General features: G+C 53.7%; 1 protein-coding gene across 1 annotated transcript; it reads right to left on the bottom strand.

The window, feature by feature from the left end:
* Positions 1 to 3,850: 3,850 nt before the first annotated feature.
* FBLIM1 (filamin binding LIM protein 1) lies at positions 3,851 to 18,855 on the bottom strand. The gene is made up of 7 exons (XM_028108467.2): positions 18,606 to 18,855; positions 14,061 to 14,224; positions 13,392 to 13,509; positions 11,373 to 11,542; positions 8,855 to 9,033; positions 7,924 to 8,041; positions 3,851 to 5,282 (listed from the first exon to the last, which is right to left on the bottom strand). Exons 1-7 carry the CDS (start codon positions 18,853 to 18,855, stop codon positions 5,169 to 5,171), a joined length of 1,113 nt encoding a protein of 370 aa, XP_027964268.1. The 3' UTR covers positions 3,851 to 5,168.
* Positions 18,856 to 19,153: the final 298 nt, after the last annotated feature.

Below are 19,153 nucleotides of genomic sequence, written 5' to 3' on the forward strand. Positions count from 1 at the left end.
GCTTCGACACTGTCCTTCCTTAACCTCTGGTCTAAAGAGGTTGGGTCTCAAGGTCAAGTAGCTGGTTAGAGGCTTAGCCAGAGAGAGAGAGTGCAGGTCTTGCTAAGACCTTGTCTCATCCACCAGAGCAGAGGCCCCCTCCCGGACTCACTGGGACACCAGAGACCGCTCCTGGGTGGAGGGCCAACTGCCTGCTGCGTCTGAAGACGCTGAATAGAGGTGCCCCGCCAGCGACTCCCCCAGCCAAACATGCCATCTGGAAACACCCGACAAAGGAAGTGCTACAGATAATTTTCTAAAAACGGTAAAATCGTGACTCCTATGCCGATACAAAATGAAGAGGGGTCAGATGTAGTAACTGGCTCAAAGAGGCAACAGAACAGTCACATTTATAGGCCAGGAATATAGAAATAAATGTGCCCATGGAGGCGAAACCGGTTTTCCACAAGGGGGTGAAGGGGCCTCTCTACCAGACAAGACAGAATTGGTCAGTTGCCTACAATTTACAGTTGTAAAAGAATAATGAAAGGCTAGGGGCGCCTGGCTGGCTCCACTGGGAAAGCATGCCACTCTCGGGGTTGCGAGTTCCAGCCCCACATTAAACGTGGGGCCTCCTTCAAATTAAAAAAAAAAAAGAAAGAAAGGCTAGAATCTGATACCCCAGAAGGGTGTGCTGGGTGCAGACATAGTTTTCCACTGAAGTGCATGTTTTTTTTCTGCAGAAGGAAGGCTGTGAACAGAGTACACTCCGTGGTCTCTAATCTGATGATCATTCATGAGATGAGTATGATTCACACACTATGAATGCAAGGTCCTTTCTGAATGAGTTGGGGACATTACTTCTCACTTGCGAGCGAGAGGCCTGCAGCCTAAGAGATGAGGGGCCCAAGACGTTTATGGGGTTTTTTTTTTCAGCTTTTTTTTTTTTTAAGTATAGTTGACATACAATTTTTCAGCTGGATTTTGGCATCTGTATTACGTAATGGATTCTGGAACATTCTAGACAGTGGGTGTTTGTGATGTGGGTCTGTAGCATTGGCCTGTAGTTTACGCTGGACCTGGTTTGGTACTGACTCTGCTGTGCAGCCCTGGGCAGTTACACCATCTCTCTGATATGCCACTTCCTTGTTTTTGAACTGAGATATTCTTAATAGTGCCTACTTCATAGATTTTTTTTTCAATGAGTAGCCATTCACCTTATGAGAACTATCTTTTAAATTATTATTATTATTAATATTTTAAGTAGGCTCCACACCCAAAATGGGGCTTGAACTCAAGACCTTGAGATCAAGAGTTGCATGCTCAGGGGCCTCTGGGTGGCTCAGTCGGTAAAGCGTGTGCCTCCGGCTCAGGTCATGATCCCAGGGTCCTGGGATGGAGTCCTGCATCGGGCTCCTTGCTCACCGGGGAGTCTGCTTCTCCCTCTCCCTCTGCCTGCTGCCCCCCACCCCCGGCTTGCGCTCTCTCTCTGGCAAATACATAAAATCTTAAAAAAAAAAAAAAAAAAAGAGTTGCATATTCTACTGACTGAGCCAGCCAGGTACCCCTGAGAACTGTATTTTATTCTATTTTTTATTATTTATTTTTTAAAAAGATTTTATTTATTTATTTGAGAGAGAGAGAATGAGAGATAGAGAGAACGAGAGGGAAGAGGGTCAGAGGGAGAAGCAGACTCCCCGTCGAGCAGGGAGCCCGATGCGGGACTCGATCCCGGGACTCCAGGATCATGACCTGAGCCAAAGGCAGTTGCCCAACCAACTGAGCCACCCAGGTGCCCTTTATTCTATTTTTTAAAAGATGTATTTATCTATTTGAGGGAGAGAGAGAGAGCAAATGCCCGCACACACTTGAGTGCTGGGAGGCGCAGAGGGAGAGAATCTTCAAGCAGACTCCTAGCTGAGCACAGAGCCCAATGAGGGGCTTGAGTCTAAGACCTACGAGATCACGACCTGAGCTGAAACCGAGCGGGACAGGCAGGGATTATTCCCATCATGTGTCTGGAGAGGCTGAGGACCCCGTTAGGGGCCTGAGAACCTTGGTGACCCAGTTCGCTAGCCCATGCTGCCCTCTAGTGTCTGGGCACAGCACCTGCTTTCAGGAAGTCCCCGCGGCTGAGTTGCATCCTGCTGGGTTTGCAGAAAGCTATGGCCAGCCTTCCTGGGCACCCCCATCGGGAGGATCTCTCAGGATTCCTATATCCTTTTGTCACTTTATCAGCCCCTCCCCCTCTCTCTGAGCATTAAATATACTTACATATATATTTAATGGTAAAATATATGTAACATTAAACAAATCCTAAACATTTGAACGTGTGTCCAGTTCAGTGGCTTCTTTTTAAAGCACCATCACACTGTTGTTCAACCACCTCCTCCAATCATTTCCAGGACATATTGCCTTGCAAACTGACAGTCTGTACTCATCAAACAACTCCCCATCGCCCCTCCCTCCAGCCCCTAACCAACCACCCTTCTACTTTCTGCCTCTGTGAATTGGGCTATGCCAAGTACCTCACAGAAGTGCAATCCTACAGTATTTGTCTTTTTGTGACTGGCTCATTTCACGTTGCAGAAGGCTCCCCAGAAGTGTCCCCTTATGGAGTGATTTCGAAACATGCAGCCTGGAAGACAAAAGCATCTCCAGAATTTCATCCAGATACCATCCCTCCAAACACAACCAACCAGAAATAGGCTGGAACATGAGGAATCCCAGCGCAAGGTTATGTATCCATGATAGGAAAAACCAAACCAAACCGAATGTGGTGACTAAGAGAGCAAAGTGGCCCCTGGCAGCCGGGAGCCGGCCGGGCTGAGTGGCTCTTGGGCCAATGGCAAAAATGGCCAGCATCCTCTGCCGTGAGCCACTGTCGCCTGACTACCAATCCCTGCTGTCACGCCACCTCCTGGATAGAAATGCATCGTGCCCCTCGGTCTGTCATCCCTGCTTCCTGACAGCACACAGGGGGCAAACCCTCACCTCCCTAAATACTTCCCCAAATCCCTCAATACCAGCTGGAATCCTAGAGTCCTGGGAGTCTCTCCTAACGCCTGTGTACTGAGATGCCCCACGGTTCCCTGCACCGTGCGGCCTCTTGTGCGGCAGCAGACATGGGAAACCCAGCTGTCACCGCGGGCATGTCCCCAGCAGTCTCCGACGGGCATCACAGGACCAGTGAGGAACACTAAGAGCTGCCAGCCAGCCCTGGGAGAGAACCCTCACCAGCCAGGTATTTCTTTCTTTCGGCCACAGCAACCCTCTGTGATAGAGGTCAGCATTGTTCCCATTTTACAAATTAGGAAAATCAAGGCTCAGGAGTGATCACTTGTCCACACTGCTAAGAGTGGACAAGAGCCAGGTCTGGAGCACCCCCAAGGCCAGTGCTCCTTCCTCCACGCACGCTTCTCTCCTGGCTGTCTGCGTGAGCATGGAGGGTGACTTTCTGTTCATGTGCAGACAGCACACCCCGAGGGCCTCCCACAGCAGAGGCTCCGCTCTGGGCACCCTGCAGCCACCCTTGCGGCTGGTGGCCTATGTCCAGGAACGGTGCGCCGGCATGCCTGGGGGTCGGCTGCTGCAGGCAAGTCTTTGTCACTGGACACGAGTTCCTGCATCTGCTAAGCTGAGCCCCAGTTTGGGGGAAGGAGGTATAGGCGCCGCCTGGACACTTGTACCACAGTGAACAGACACTCAACCAACATTTTTCCAGCTGCTGCCAAAGGCCAATGTTTCCCTAGGTGAGATCTTAGTTGGAATACAGACGGACTCCTAATAGGTATGCATTTATTTTCATGTGTAATAGGAAAAAACATAACTAGCACATAAGATGTGACTGTAGGATATATTGTTTAGCATAAGACTAAAGTTCGAAAGAAGTAAAATAAAAAAGTATGTTGAGTCAAAGAAAATATTCAGGAAGAAGAGAACAGGAGGTCCTCGTTTACGACAAGAATTGTGGAGGTGGTACGTGAATGCCCGGAGTTTGGGACTCACTCTCCAAGCTTTGAGCCGGAAGCTGGGCTCTGCTCTGAGGCCCCTAAGGGGCTCTACAGGGAGACCCTCCCGGTACTCGGAGCCCAGGGCATCCCCACAGGAGTGCGTGGTGCATCCAGACCACCCCAGGGAGGAAAGTACATTTTGTTTAATTTGTTTATGCCCTACAAGATGTCTTAGGAGTTACAAAGCAACAAAAGTGATTTTCCTTAAAAGGGAAGAATCCTCTAGGTACGGCCTTGAGGAAGCAGTGGTCACAGGGTAGCCTGGGTTGGAGGGTTTGAGTGGGACACGGGGAGGATAAACAGGGAGGCTGAAGGGTCACCCCAGCACTGTCCTGGAAGTGTGGGGTTTGTGGGCACAGCCCCAGTCAAGGCTGTAGGAGAAACACTCAGAGCTCCTGGGCCCTGTTCCCCAACATTCAATGGCACTTAGTCAATGCTGAATCACTGTCGCACCGGAAGGCAGGGCAGACGGGTGGCTGAGTGCCTGGTGTATCGGCATATACCACCCTCTCCTCCTGCCCCTGCCGTTCAGGTTCATACCTGGGTCTGGTCCCCATGTCAACACAACATGTCCTCCAGGTGAGAAGTCCAAGGTTGCCACCACTAGGCCACAGTCTTGTACGTTTATGAGACATTTCCTATCAAGATCCCCACCTCGCCCCAAATCCAAAGAATGTTTCTCACCATTTAAATCTCAAATTTTTAGAAAAGGGCTTTTTAAGGGACCCTGGAGGTTTCCCCAAACATCTCAGTCCTGCAAGCCAGGGCTGGTCTTAGTAATCCCCTATGGGACAGCTAAAGGGTCATTGCCAGGGACATGGGGTGTCATCTAGAGAACTCACTCCAACTCACCCATGGAAATGGGGGTCAAGGCCAGCACTCGAGAGGGGCTAGAGCCTTGGAGGTGGGAACCTTTGGCACGAGGCTCCTGGTCTGCAAGGCTTCCAGAGCCCACAGGCTAGAAGGAGGCGTGGAAAGTCTGAGGAGCACGGTCTGCCAGCTGCCCACCTCTGAGCCGGGAGGGGACTGGGGTGGCTCAGCCCCTGTGTCCCGGACATGGTGGGCAGAGCTGCTGCAGGCTGGTCCCTGTCCCGGCTCAGAAGGAAAGTGTGCAAGAGTGGGTCAGAAAGGCAAACTGAGTCAGGAAAGGTCCCCCCCCAACCCCAGTGGGCGCCCTCAGCAGCACCCTGCGGCACTCCGCTTCACGTGGCACGGCTTACAGAAGAGGCGGTTGTTCAGTGGGTAGCAGCCTTGGTCCGTGGGCTCCACAGACAGGAGGATCCTGCAGTCCTGCGGGAAACAAGGCACGAGTGGATGGACCCGAGGCCCGAGCACGCCAGCACAGAGCCCACACGGGGTGGGGACTCCCCCAGCATTTGCTGATGAAATTAACGGAAAGAATGCGCTCCCGAAGGGTCGGGAGTGTGGCCTCTCATTTCCATTCTCCCAACACACCTGGGCCAGGTCTTGGTCAGGGAAGAGGAGGCACATGGGGGCTTTCATCCACTCGAAGGTGTGAGTGATGAGGGAGGAGTCAGCTGAGGGGAGAACTGAAGACACTCGGAGAATCATGGACACTGAGGGATCATGGAAAGAGCTAGAAGGGCCTTAGCGACCACCCAGCAGCAGCCCTTTGAGAACGTAAGCTCTGCGAGGCAGTAACCCCATTTCCTGCTAGGTCCCACCTAGACCAGAGACTGGTACACCACAAGCCTGCGATAACCATCTGCTGGGTGAATAACGGAATCTAGTCCAGTCCCCTCATTTCACAGCTGGGGAAACTGAGGTTTGGAGAAAGACAGGCTTGCCCCAGGCTGTACAGCTGGTCCTGGACTGGGACAGGACAGGTCTCCAGCCTGAATTCAGGCGTCTTTTTCTTGCTCCTCTGTACAGCTTCAACACTGGCACAAACCTCCAATTTTTCAAATCACCAAAGGATGTCGGACTAAGGAGGACGGGGATTGGGGGCGAACTTTGGCCACTTTACCATTCCGCCACAGCCCACACCTCATCGGGGCCTCACCTGGGCACACGCTGGAGCGTGACAATGGGAACAATTAATGTCCAGAAACCTGGCTCAGGGTTCAGCTGGCACCCTCTGGAAGTTGCATGGCTCAGACCAGAGGGGCTGGTCCCCACAGAGACAACTTTGGGGTCCCGGCTGCCATCCTGACCCAGCACAGCCAGGGGAGAAGGGCGCCCTCGTGTGTCTATTCCCTGCAACTGCACCTCAAGTCGCGCAAGGTGACGGGATGAGCACTATTCCTAAAGGCCACTTGTTTGGCATTCTGAGAATAACAAGTGCCAAACCTCAGGTCCCAAAGGGGCCCATGTGACCTCTCCTAAATTAGGATCAAGGGAGAAAACACCTCAACTACGACCGAGTCACAGTCTGTGAGGGAGCGGGGGGGTGGCCCTAAGCTGGCTAGACCGGGTCAGACGGATCAGGGTTGGAGTCACTTTTCTCAGGCTCAGTTTTTTCATTGTTCCTCATCTGAGATGGCACTTTGGAGCCCACTTCCCTGCTTGGGGGAAAGAGCACCCTGAATCAGTTCTGGGCCACGGTGGTTCAAGCCTTCCCCTCTGAAATGTAACTGCTAGAGCCCAAGCCCTGACTTACAGCAGCAACCTGGGTGACTCTCACGGTCGCCTTCGCCAAGCCGACCAGGGGCAGGCAGGGAGGGTTTGTTTGCTCACCAGCCAGGCTCAGGGAAAAGCTAATCGCCACTGGGCTTAATGAGGGCTAGGGTGGTGATAACAGCACTTGAATGACATCATTGTTCTTGTAAGATGTGTTATCAGCTGGACCCTGAACCATAGCCAACGCACAACATAATATGGAGCAATATATCAACTTCTCTACCAAGCCCCCTTGGCACTTGAGTGCAAACAGTCTCTTGGCTCCATACATCTGTTTAAATAAGTGCAAAGTAAAATAAATGTTTGGAATTACTCACTGGCTGGCTAAGAGATTTCCTCTGGGACACCCCACTTAGGTGGCACCCATAAAAGTTGCTACCTTTGTCACCATCGCCAGAGAAGACACATCAGCAACATGGGAGTGACGGAGGAAGAGGCAGGGGAGGACTCGGAGCCTCGGAGACGGAGGCAGGACTGACTACATAATAGCAGAGCCCAGGGCAAAGTGCAAAGTAGAGCCCGTTGCTCGAAGAGGAAGAATTTCAGGACGGTGACAGCAGAGCTTTGAAGCAAGCATGGGACGCTGCTGAGCGGGGGACCCTGTGCTGGGCATTTCCTGCAGGGGCTACTGCACCAGCTTTTCAGCAGCGTCCCCCTGTCAGCCTCCCTCCACCCTGCAGCATCCCTTTCTTCTTACCTAGGCTCGTAGCAACCCCTCTTGGTTTCATAGGGTCCTGCTTCATTGGCCCCGGGGGTTGTCAATCATAGCCCCCCCCCGGCCAGTGATTGGCTCAGAATGACTGGGTCATGTGACCCAAGCTGGGCCAATCAGAGGCCCTCTTGAGACGGTATCGGTTCCCTGGATGGGGTTTCTAAACTGGAAGGATGACCATGCCTGTATCCCTCTCCTCACAGAGGATGCTAGCCCCCCAGGAAGAGAAAATGAAGCAAACACACAACATAGGCAGAACCGAGAGACGGAGAGAGAGCCCTGATGATCTCATCAATGACCTCAACGACAGCCTTCGCATGAGATTCCCTTTCTTGAGGAAAGCAGGATGGGCTTGGTTTTTATCATTAACTCGGAGCTCTGATTAATAGACTCTATTTGTAATGATCTCCATTCTTACCTGTCTCTGCTCCTGGGCCGTGAGCCCTTGGGAGCTGAGTCCCCACCCTGACTCGTCCCCGAGTCCCCGCGCCCAGCACAGGCCTGGCACCCCCCCTCCCCGGGCGCCCCCCCCTCCTGCCCCCAGCAGCGCGATCCTAACTCTTCACCAGCCCCACTCACCTCACACCTGTAGCAGTTTTCATGGAAGTTCCTTCCCATGCACTCAATTTTGAAGGCATCCTTCCCGTCTCGAGGGATGATGGGGTTCTCACAGATGCTGCACACCGGGGCGAATTTCCTAGAGGGAAGGGAACCCACGCTCGAGGCGCTCCGGCCAGGACCGCAGAAATTAGCTGTGGGAGCCGGGGCGGCGCTCGCTCGCCTCCCCGAGCTATGTCAGACGCGTTGCCGTGTGATTCCACGGCCACAAACGCCTTTCTTCCTGGCAGGAGCGGAGGGAGAGACCGGTGTGATTAGACCCGGCTTCCCAGGGTATAATTAGCTCGAGGCAAGGAAGTGACTGGGGAACATTTGAATTTGAGAAAGCCAAGAAATCTCCTGTGTGTTCCTGTGTGTTCAGTGGGGCTGACCCCATTTCGTTTATCTGGTATTGTAGGTCACTGCTGCTGCTGCTGCTTCTTCCCTGTCTTTTGAACAGACACATCTGTCTCTCCCCTTGGGCCGTGAGCAACCCCAGGGGCATGAGTCTGACGCCCAGCTTGGGACTACTGCTTCATAAGGCTCTAGTTCCAAGGGGAGCTCCTGGGGTCTGGGGGTTTGAATCGTAACTTCCCTATGTACCAGCTGGGAGGCTTGTCTGCTGCCTGCCTCAGTTTCCACATTTGGTAAAAGAGAGTGCTTAATAGTACCTGCCTGACAGGCCAGGCTTGGGGATTAAAGGGCCTAACCCACGGGGAGTGCCTGGCACAGCGCAGGCACCCGGAGTGTCTGCTAGAAGCAGGTGTGTGGTCAAATATAAGGTGTGTGGAAGAGGCAGATGGGTTTCTGTGAGCCCAGAGCCTGCAGGAATGCTCTGCTCCAGCCCCTAGAGCTCAGGCCAGGTGCCTCTGTTCTGGCCGAGCCCCACCCAGTGCGCAGATCCCTCTCGTACCTATAGAAGTCGTCCAGGCAGTACACTTCATCCTGGCTGTCCAGGGCAAAGCTCTCATCCCCGATGCACCGGGCACAGGTGACGCACGTGAAGCAGGCGGGGTGGAAGGCCCGGCCCAGGGCCCTGATGATGTGCTCCCGGACCACCTCGCCACACTTGCCACACTTCTCCAGGGTGTCCTGGGACAGAGGGACATTGCCTCAGAGCCATCCAATGGCTGTACCCACTCCCAGCCGAAAGGGGTTTCTGGCTGGTGACCCACAGGGGCCCAGAAGCACAGGGCTGTAGGAGAAGGGCTCCCATTCATGCAACCAGCCTGTAACCACTGCCCCAAAACCTCTACCGTTGCTTAAAGTGAATCGAACCTAGCATTGTATCTTGGGCTTACAGCGAGGAATCCTGTCAAGAAGCTATTACTGCATTTTTTTGTTACTTGGACATGCTTAAGGCCAGTGTCCACTAGAGCCCATAGGAGAAATCTCTCTTAAACCTCAGAGTCAGGAAAAGGAATTCCTGGAAGAACTGGTGTGCTTTTGATCTTATAGACAATAAACCTCAGAACTCTTTCCCTTTTCCATTTGGCCACTGGGAAGCTCAGAGTCAAATTCCATGTCCCACTTTTAGGAATGACTGTAGGGGTCTTTTATTCATATATTTTGGGGTACTAACTTTCCCTCTGGTCTCATCTCCCTTTCTACTTTGATTTTCCTCTCTTCTGCTTTCTTTAAATAATCTCTGAAATTTCACTGTGGTAAGAACACTTAACATGAGATCTACACTCTTAGCAAATTTTTAAGTGTACAACATTGTTTCCTATAGGTATTTGTGCATTCTTATAAGCTGCCTCAAATCCCTTCTGGAATGAGGAGGATGAAGGGGGTGGGGAAGGGGAAGAGGGAGGGATGGGGGAAGGGAGGAGGAAGCGGGGGAGGGAGAGAGGGAGATTACTGAGGCAGAGCAAAGACCTTCCAGCCCGTCCACCTTCTCTTCTAGACAGGTCTCTTCCCTTCCTGGCTATGCTCCTGTTCATTTAACCTGATTTCATCCAGACAGACAGGTATGTTTGTCTCTGCTCCCATTCGGTGAGGACAACATTTTCCCCTCTCTCCCTGTCCTGGGGGCAGCCCTTCCCTCCCTGGAACACTGCCTAGAGTCTTCCTCCTGCTGCCTCCAGCTGTCAGTCCACCCTCACCCCTGCTTCCCCTCAGTGCCTCACTCCTGCCTGGCTGTAAGCTGAGGGAAGAGGCTAAGGCTATCCCCCGCTGTCATCTGACGGGGTCAGAGGGATGCGGTGGGGATGGCCTGGCCCCTCTGCTGCCCCCATGGTGCCTCACTGGATTCGGTGATGGGTTGAGACTGTCATCAGATTGTTTGGATTTTACTAGACAGTCCTCCAAATATTCTAACCCTTCCAATCAGTGGCTTTCCAACAGCAGTGTGTGTATCAGAATCACTGAGAGACTTGCTAAAAGTGCAGATTGCCAGGTGCTACCAACTCATGAGACAGCCAGGGGACGCGTCTGGGAGTGGGCTGCACACCCCACGCCATCGGAGTGCTAGCAACTCTAACATCGAGGCATCCAAACTAGCTCTCCCAGACTGCATCTGGTACTCAGGGGTGACACAGATTTCTGTGAGATCATGCATCAGAACCTGTGGCTTTAGGTGACAGAGGCAAGACCACAGGCAGGCTCCAGAGCCAGACGGGGCTGGGGGAGAATCCCAGCTCCACCACCTTCTGGAGTGTGACGTGTGTGACAGGCCGGGCCTGATCCCTGGAACCTGTGACTACCTTTAATGGCAAATATGACTGAGTTCAGTGTCTTGACCTGGGGATACGATCCTGGGTGAGCCCTAAGTGCTGTTCCAGGTGTCCCCGTAAGAGGAAGGCAGAGGGAGACTTGACACAGAAGGAGGAAGTAGGACACAGGACGCCACCCTGCTGATTTTGAAGGTGGACGAAGGAACCAAGGGATGCAAGGGACACAGCTTCAGAAGCTGGAAAAGGTAAGGACACAGATTGTCCCCTAGAGCCTCTGGAGGGAGTGCAGACTTGCCTAGGGACTTCCGGCCTCCAGAACTGTAAGAGAATAAATGTGTGCTGTTTGAAGCCATTAAAGTTTGTGGTGATTTGTTGTTTTTTTTTTTTTTTTAAAGATTTTATTTATTTGACAGAGAGAGAGACAGCGAGAGAGGGAACACAAGCAGGGGGAGTGGGAGAGGGAGGAGCAGACTGATACGGGGCTCGATCCTAGGACCCTGGGATCATGACCTGAGCCGAAGGCAGACGCTTAACGACTGAGCCACCCAGGCGCCCTGTGGTGATTTGTTACAGCGGCCACAGAAAACTAATACACCTTGGCTGAGCTCCTTCCCCTCGCTGAGCCTCAACTTCCTCATCTGTGAAATGGGTCACTGGGCCTGCCTCCCAGGATAACTGTGGGGCATGAAATAACGGGACACCTTCCAAGTGCCCAGCACGGTGCCTGGTGCCTGGAGGTCAGCCGCAGGGGGTTACCTGGTAGCAGGACTCACAGAAGGGCCGCCCGTCCTTCTGGTAGTAGCTCTGCCCAGCTAGCTGGCAGCGGCAGGTGCGGCACGTGAAGCACTGGGCGTGGTACTGCCTCTTCATGGCCTCCACGGCCAGCTCTCGGGGTGACACGGTCTTGTGGCAGAAGGCACAGACGTCTGGGGTAAAGGAGACACAGGATGTCAGCCACCCGGCCTGGGAGAACCGCGCCCAGGCACCGCACGGGACAAGCCTAGAGCGCCAGGTCTCTGCCTCGAGCCCCCGGGGTTGTGAGTGTGGCCTCATTTTAGGAGGAGCAGTAAAAAGGATCGTGAGCAGCCTCTGAAAGCCTAAATCAGGGACGGACGCCTGGCTGGCTCAGTCGGTGGACTGTGTGACTCTTGATCTCAGGGTTGTGTCTGAGCCCTACATTCGGTGTAGAGATTACTTAAAAATAAAATCTTTAATAAAAAAAAAAAGCCTAAATCAAAGGACACAGCATCAGGACGAGTGGGTTGCCATCTGTAAAAATTTAAAGGAGGCTCCATGGTGACACCTTTATACCCAGATAATTCCAAATGTATCAAAGATCTAAGTGTGAAAAATGAAACCATAAGACTAGAAGAAGCCAGAGAATTATATTATAACCTTGGAGTAGAGAAGGCTTTTGGTGCCTGGTAAGCACTTAGTAGCTGCTAAGTCAATGGCTAACACGCGGGCCTGGGGAGGCTGGGGGAGGTCATGCCTTCAGACACTGCTGGGTGGGGGGGGAGGGGATGCAGATCGAGAGGACCCCAAAGGCCAATGTGGCAAAAAGATCAAAGTTATAGGGGCGTCTGGGGGGCTCGGTCGTTAAGTGGCTGCCTTTGGCTCGGGTCATGATCCCGGGGTCCTGGGATCGAGCCCCACATCAGGCTCTCTGCTCCGCGGGGAGCCTGCTTCTCCCTCTCCCGCTCTCCCTCTCTCGCTGTCTCTCTCTGTCAAATACATAAAATCTTAAAAAAAAAAAAAAAAAGATCAAAGTTATAAATGCACCTACCCTTTGACGGTATTTCCTCTCCTAGAAATTTCTCTCACAAATTTGCACGCAGGCAAAATGACCTACGTGCAAGACGATTCGTCTCAGCCTCATTTGTCACAGCAAGAAACCACCTAAGTGCCCGTCCACAGGCGACTGGCTAAATGCATATGGCAGGGCCCTGATAAGGAATACTATACAGCTGTGAAAAAGAAGGAGCCACTTTACGTTCAGATGTGGAGCGAGCTCTGAGATGTTTGAAGGAAAGGAAGCAAGGTGCAGAACTGCACATAATTTGCTACCGTTTGTGGGAAAATGGGCCAGGGTCGGGAGGGCAGACCCATATCTGTATTCGCTTGCATATGCATCAAATAAGTCTGGAAGGATATGTGAGACATTAACAACAGAGGCTGCCCATCTGGCAGGAAAGAGGGGCACACACGGGTGGTGCAAAGGGGAGACTTTTCACTGTATGCCTGTCCGTGCTTTTTATCTTGTCTACGCAAGAACATTATGTGTTCAAAAAATTAAATAGTGAAAAAGTTCAAGGCATTTTGCTATCATAGCACATTTTGCTGATCAATATTTAAATGGACTTCAGCTCAGCGTGCCTGGTTGGGGGGCGCGGTCAGTGGAGCATCTGACTCCTGATTTAGGCTCAGGTCATGATCTCAGGGTCATGAGATTGAGCTCTGCGTCGGGTTCCATGCTCAGGGAGGAGTCTGCTTAAGACTCTCTCTCCCTCTGCCCCTCCTGCACCCCCCCCTCAAATAAATACAATCTAAAAAAAAAAAGAAAAACCTAGCATAAAAAATGGATTTCAGTTATAAAGGAAAAAGATTTAGGCAATAAACATAAAATTGATGTACAGTTATAAGGCTCATCGCTGAACCGTGAGCGGGAACAGGTGCTGGTGGTCCCCCCCTCTCCTGGTTCCCACCTGGAAGCTCATGCTTGTCCAGTGAGGCCCCTGGAGACCACCTGGAAGCCTTCCGGCCCTGAGTCCATACCTGTGGATGCCGCTTTCTCGTGGAGGCCAACAGGTTCTTCTGGGGGAGGCAGAAGCTCCTCCCCTGCGGGCCCAGCAAAACCAGGCTGGGGCTGGAGTGGAGGCCCCTCCACCAGGGACTGTGGGGAGATAGGGGGAGGGCAGGAGAGGTGTCATCAGGTGGGGACCCCACACAGCCCTCTCAGCTCTGCTCCTCCTCTGATGGCACCAAGCACAATTAGCCCCGCTTTATAGAGGAGGAAACCGAGGCACAGAGAAGCAAGTGACCTAATGTCACTCAGCAGGAAGGTTGACAGCAGTGGCGGGGGCCCAAAGTTACTTCTGTCTACTTCTGAAGAATCTCCTAGAATCGTTCTTCCCTGGCCTGGAATCCTGCCCATTAATACAATGGCCTCTATTAAGGGCAGAGGATTAAAAATATCTTCTCAGAGCTGAAGCGGGGTTACCCCAGGGGGAAAAGGGCATGGCACCCCTCCTCTGGGGGCCTAGAAAAACAGGACCAACTTTTACCAGCTTGAAAGTTTCGAAGAGGGACAGCCCTCAGGCAGGAGCAACCTGCAGGCTTAAATCCCTGAAAGGCTGGGACTCCCCCCATGCACCCCCCTCCCCGGCCTTCCCAGGGCCCCTGGGGCTCCACTGGGGGTGGGGGAGACCAAGGGGTTGGCAGTACCTGGGGTGGGGGTGGGGGCGGAGGCAGGTGCTCTAAGTCTGAAATGAGTGATGCTCCCATCGAGGCAGGAGGCTCCTCATCAGGGGAGGGCGGTGGAGGTGGGAGGAGGTCCAGGTCGGGGAGTGTGTCCTCGCCATCCAAAGTAGGAGGAGGGGGAGAACATCCTGCAAACAAAAGGGGAGAGAGGGTTGGTCTGAGTCTCTGCAGGCGGGCAGAAAGGGTGTCCACTTACCCAGAAGGCCGTACAGCGTGGGGGCCAAGAGTTCAGGGCCAGGGTCCCCCAGACCTGGGTTCTAGCTCTGGCTCTGCCGCTGACTTGCTGTGTGTCGTTAGGCAAGAGACTTAACCTCTCTGGGTCTGTCTGCTCAGTTGAAACATGGGTATCAATCTTTCCAGGCTGTTGTGAGGATGGGAAGGGCTTAGCACAGGAGAGGCCACTTGGCATGGGCTCAGAAAACAGAAGCTGTCAGAACCCTCCATAACAGCCCTCCCCTACCTGGACACTCAAGGGCCCCAAATCCTTGCTAGAAGGTCCTTGTTGAAATACAAGCAAACTCAACCCCTAAGGCCGTGGTTCTCAAAGCGTGGTTCCTGGCTCAGCAGCAATGCCTAGAAGTATGTCCAGAAATGCACCTTCTGGGTCTGTCCCCGATCTGGAGAATCAGAACCTGGGGTGGGGGTGGGGGGTGTCCGGCCACAGAAAGCATAAGAAACCCTCCCAGTGACAATATGCCACCGAAGTGTGGGAACCACCACCCTGGTTAAATAACCCATCCAGGTCCACACCGAGATGTGCTGGAAGACTCGGGGCTGAAAAAAAGAATCTAAAATATCTCATTGATAATTTTCATAATTACTGCTGAAATGACCATTTTACTGTAGCGGATGGCATAATATATATCATTAAAATTAATATTACTTGGGGGACCTGGGTGGCTCAGTCGGTTAAGCGTCTGCCTTCCGCTCAGGTCATGATCCCAGTCCCTGCTCAGTGGAGAGTCTGCTTCTCCTTTTCTCTCTCTCTCTGCAACTCCCCCTCCTCATGCTTGTGTGCTCTCTCTCTCTCAAATAAATAAATAAAATCTTTTAAAAAATTAATAAATAATAATTTTAAAAAGAACCACCTGGGGCGCCTGGGTGGCTCAGTCGGTTAAGCATCTGACTCTTGATTTTGGCTCGGGTCATGATTTCAGGCTCCTGGGATGGAGCCCCACATCAGGCTGCACACTGAGCCTGAGAGGGGAGCCTGCTTAAGATTCTCTCCCTCTGGGGGCACCTGGGGGGCTCAGTCAGTTAAGCGACTGCCTTCGGCTCAGGTCATGATCCTGGAGTCCCTGGATTGAGTCCCGCATCAGGTTCCCTCCTCGGCGGGGAGCCTGCTTCTCCCTCTGACCCTCTGCCCTCTCATGTACTCTCTCTCTCTCTCTCTCTCATTCTCGTTCTCTAAAATAAATAAATAAATCTTAAAAAAAAAAAGATTCTCTCCCTCTGCCCCTTCCCCTCCCCCACTCGTGCACAAGCTCGCACTCTCTCTAAAAAATAAAAAATAATAAAATTTAAAAAAGAGCCACCCAACAGCAAACACATGTACATACATAAGAAAAACACCCTGGCATGACATCATTTTCATGGTTAGTGCAGGAGAGCTTAAGTCTATTTTTTTTAAGGATTTGAGAGAGAGAGAGAGAGAGAGAGAGAGAGCAGGAGCAGGGGGAGTGGCAGGCAGAGGAAGAGGGAGAAGCAGACTCCCCGCTGCGCAGAGAGCCCAGGACCCCGGGATCACGACCTGAGCCAAAATCAAGAGTCAGATGCTTAACCTGCCTGAGCCACCTGAGACTCAGGCGGCTCCAGGCGCCCCAGGAGAGCTTAACTCTTGCTGGGACAGCCGAGGTCTTACAGAGGTTCACAGAAGGGGAGGGGCCCAGAGGGCGGGAGGAGGGCTGAGGATCTGCGGAGCTCCTGCCTCTGTGCAGGAACAGCTCCCTACACTGTGCGGCAACTGCCACCCCTCCTGGCAGTCCCAACAAGGCGCTGCCCAGCTCCCCTGGAGGAGGTGCCTGGGGGTCAGGAGGGAAGCACGCCCCGAAAATCCTGTCGGCTGCCACGTGCAGGGAGAGTGCTATTAATAGTGCTCCAGGGAGAAAGGGCAGGGAATCTGGTCTGAGTCTGCCCTCTGCTCCCCTCCTATCTCTGGGGCACAAGGTAGGCCAGGCCTCACAAGGTCAGACTGCCTTAGATACCCATGGAAAGCAGACGGACGGTGCCCCAGGCCCTGCCCACCCGCTGCTCCCCCCCGCCCAAGACCCAGGGTCTGGTCCCATTCCCTGCTGATTCACTGGGGCACGTCTCTGGGCTTAGAGGTTTCTTATCCATTTGGCAAAGAAAATGAGCCCCCTCCCCTTTCCCCCAAGGACTGAGGGGGTACAGATGGGAGGATTATTCTAGACCTGTGAGTAAGCCACAGAATCCTTTGGGGGCTTGCTCAGATGCAGATGGTGGGCCCCACCCCCAGAGCTTCTGACTCAGCAGGCTTGGGGGAAGAGCCTGAGAATTTACATTTTTGAAAAGTTCCCAGGTGAAGCTGCAGCTGCTGGTTGAAAGCCCACACTTGGAAAACTAGGCTTCTACTCCCCAAGCTTCACTTGCTTAATGCCTTTGGGCTAGAACAATAGTTCCCCCAGACCAGAGCATGGGCATTACGTGGAAATGTGTAAGAAATGCAAATTCTCCGGCCCCACCGCAGACCTGCTGAATCAGAAACACCCAGGGTGGGGCCTGGCCGGCTGGCTGTGTTTGAACAAGCCCCCTCCTGAGCTGAGGCTGCTCCAGTGTGAGAACCTTGCTCCAGATGAGCTGAAGTGAGTCAGGAACCGGATCACGGAGAGACAGCAGGAGTGTTCAGGCCTCGCCCGGGACTCGGGACTCTGCCTTCGGTCCTGGCCAGGACAGGAATTCAAGGCAGACAGGGGCTAGAGGCCTGCAGGCAGGTGTGCAGAGGGCCCCAGTTGAACCAGGGTCACGTGGCCAGGAGCAGGAAGAGCAGACTTTTAAAAAGAAGCCCAGAGAAAAACTGACTTCTGAATGCGAGTTGGTGAGGCTGCCTCAGTGCCCGTGAGCATCTAGAGGGGAGTGGGGACGGAGTGAGGGAAAGGTGGGGACCTCTGTCAGGATGAAAGGGCCAAAAAAAAAATGTGTGTGGATTCCCCAGGGGACAAGCTCTAGCTGGGGTGTCAGATGACAGCCTGCAACCGAGATGGGTCCAAGCAACTGGCAGGGCCCCAAGGGCCTGCTCTGCGCTCTGTGGTCAGACCAGACTCAGGCCCAAGCTGCTCGCCTAGAACTTGTCTCACTCAAGCGAGGCTGAACCCCAAGATTCCCTGAGCTCTGCCCACGGGCCAAATCGGAAAACAAAATGGCAGACCAGCTGACCAGCCACTGCTGGGCGCCCCCTCCCAGGGAAGGTCCGCTTGTGTTATCACACTCCCGGGATCTTCTGATATTCCAATAACCCAGGAAAACGTCCTGGAAATGTTGGCATTAGGGGCATCTACACTATACATCCTGGACTCCCTCTCCTGCCCAGAAGGGACGTCATTCTTTCCCCCTGGGTCACACATCCTGCTGGGTGAATTCTGGTCCTCATGGTCCTGGTTCTATATGGAAGCACCTGGAGGAGGTTGTGTTCTTGGGATGCATGGTTAGGAAGGAAAGATCAGTTTGCAAGGTCGTGTCACGTGAAGAGGCATGTTACATGAATGTCCGTGTATTCCCACGTGTGTACACACGTGGCCCCTTCTTCTGCCCTTTTCTGGCCTCCTGGAATTGGCAGTTCCTATTGGTCTTCAGGTGGTTTCTGCGGTGATGGATGCACAGGGCTACCCTAACCTTGCTCAAGGACAGCAGGACACCCGACTCGGCACGCGGGGGATATCGGGGGCTCATCCTTGATGTCTCTGGGCCGCCTTATTCCACCTGGTGCCCTGTAAGGCAAGCCATCCCCCTGCCCCAGGGTTGTCCTCCTTCCTCGTTTCTACCCAACCAACAGCTAAGACTCCATGGAGTGGAGTCTCCAAGGCTCTCCGACACAATGGCAGCAGAGCCAAGCTCAAGGTAAAGGAAGAGCCATGTATGAAGTGTACCCGTCCTGCGATGGGTGCATCACATCCATGACCAAATTTCCACTTTCCAGAGGAGGAAACCAAGCAAAGACCCAGCTCGCCTAAGACCACACAGCAAGTGAATGGCAGAGCTTGAGAGAGAATAAACCACCTTTGAGGTCCTTCAACGCGCCCAATCCATTCCTGCCTCAGGGCCTCTGCACTTGCTTTGCCCACTGGCCAGAGAGGGTACGTGGCTTGCCAACATCACACAGCCAAGTGGAAGAGCCAGGATTCAAACCCGGGCAGGCGGGCTTGAGTCTGCCTGGCACACAGTAGGTGCTCGATGAATGAACGGACACCTGAATGAGCTCAGAGCCTGCCCCTTCCTCCCCACCTCCGTGCTGCCTCTGACCCAGCCTCCTGCCCAGTCCCCTCACCTTCTTACCTCCGTTGGAGAGCTGAGGTGGTACGGCTGGCACGGTGGCTGCCGCCCTGGCAGGGGGTGTCCAAGGGCTGGGCCTCCCTGCCGAGCCAGCCCCGGGGGCCTTCACGGCAGCAGGGGGCCCCCAGGGGCGGCCAGGCCAGGCCTCACAAGACGCCCACTTCACTTCCTCAGCCACTGCCATGTTTCGCCGCGGGGGGGCCAGCGTGATAAAGACAGACGAGGCGACCCTCTTCCCCGGCTTCGAGGCCATTGTCTCGATTCCTGCTGGGGCTGGGGACAGAGTGGGGCTCAGGCTGGGGCAGGGCTTCGGGCCCAGGACTGCACTCCTCCTAGCCAGACAGGCATCCCCGGGGCACGGAGCCTCCCTGCTCCTAACATGACAGAGACAGAGGAGGGGCTGGGGATGTCCTGCGGGGGGAGGGCAGGTGTCCACCAGGTGGCTTGGCCACAGGGAGGGGACCCAGCAGTCCTTGACCGCCCCTGCCCCCAACCTGCGCACCCCGGGGGAAGCAAAGGGCAGCCCTGCCCTGCTCACCTCACAAATGATT

The sequence above is a fragment of the Eumetopias jubatus genome, unplaced genomic scaffold, assembly GCF_037043125.1.
Source record: "Eumetopias jubatus isolate StellerSeaLion01/CBP00866 unplaced genomic scaffold, mEumJub1_p1.0 scaffold_4, whole genome shotgun sequence".
In the NCBI taxonomy this organism is placed as follows: domain Eukaryota; kingdom Metazoa; phylum Chordata; class Mammalia; order Carnivora; family Otariidae; genus Eumetopias; species Eumetopias jubatus.

Coding starts and splice junctions, on each gene's coding strand:
- FBLIM1 (XM_028108467.2), bottom strand. CDS start 18,855: ATGGCCTCGAAGCCGGGGAAGAGGGTCGCCTCGTCTGTCTTTATCACG. Junction 14,225..18,605: donor ACCTCAGCTCTCCAACGGAG/GTAAGAAGGTGA, acceptor TTTTGTTTGCAG/GATGTTCTCCCCCTCCTCCT. Junction 13,510..14,060: donor CGCCCCCACCCCCACCCCAG/GTACTGCCAACC, acceptor ATCTCCCCACAG/TCCCTGGTGGAGGGGCCTCC.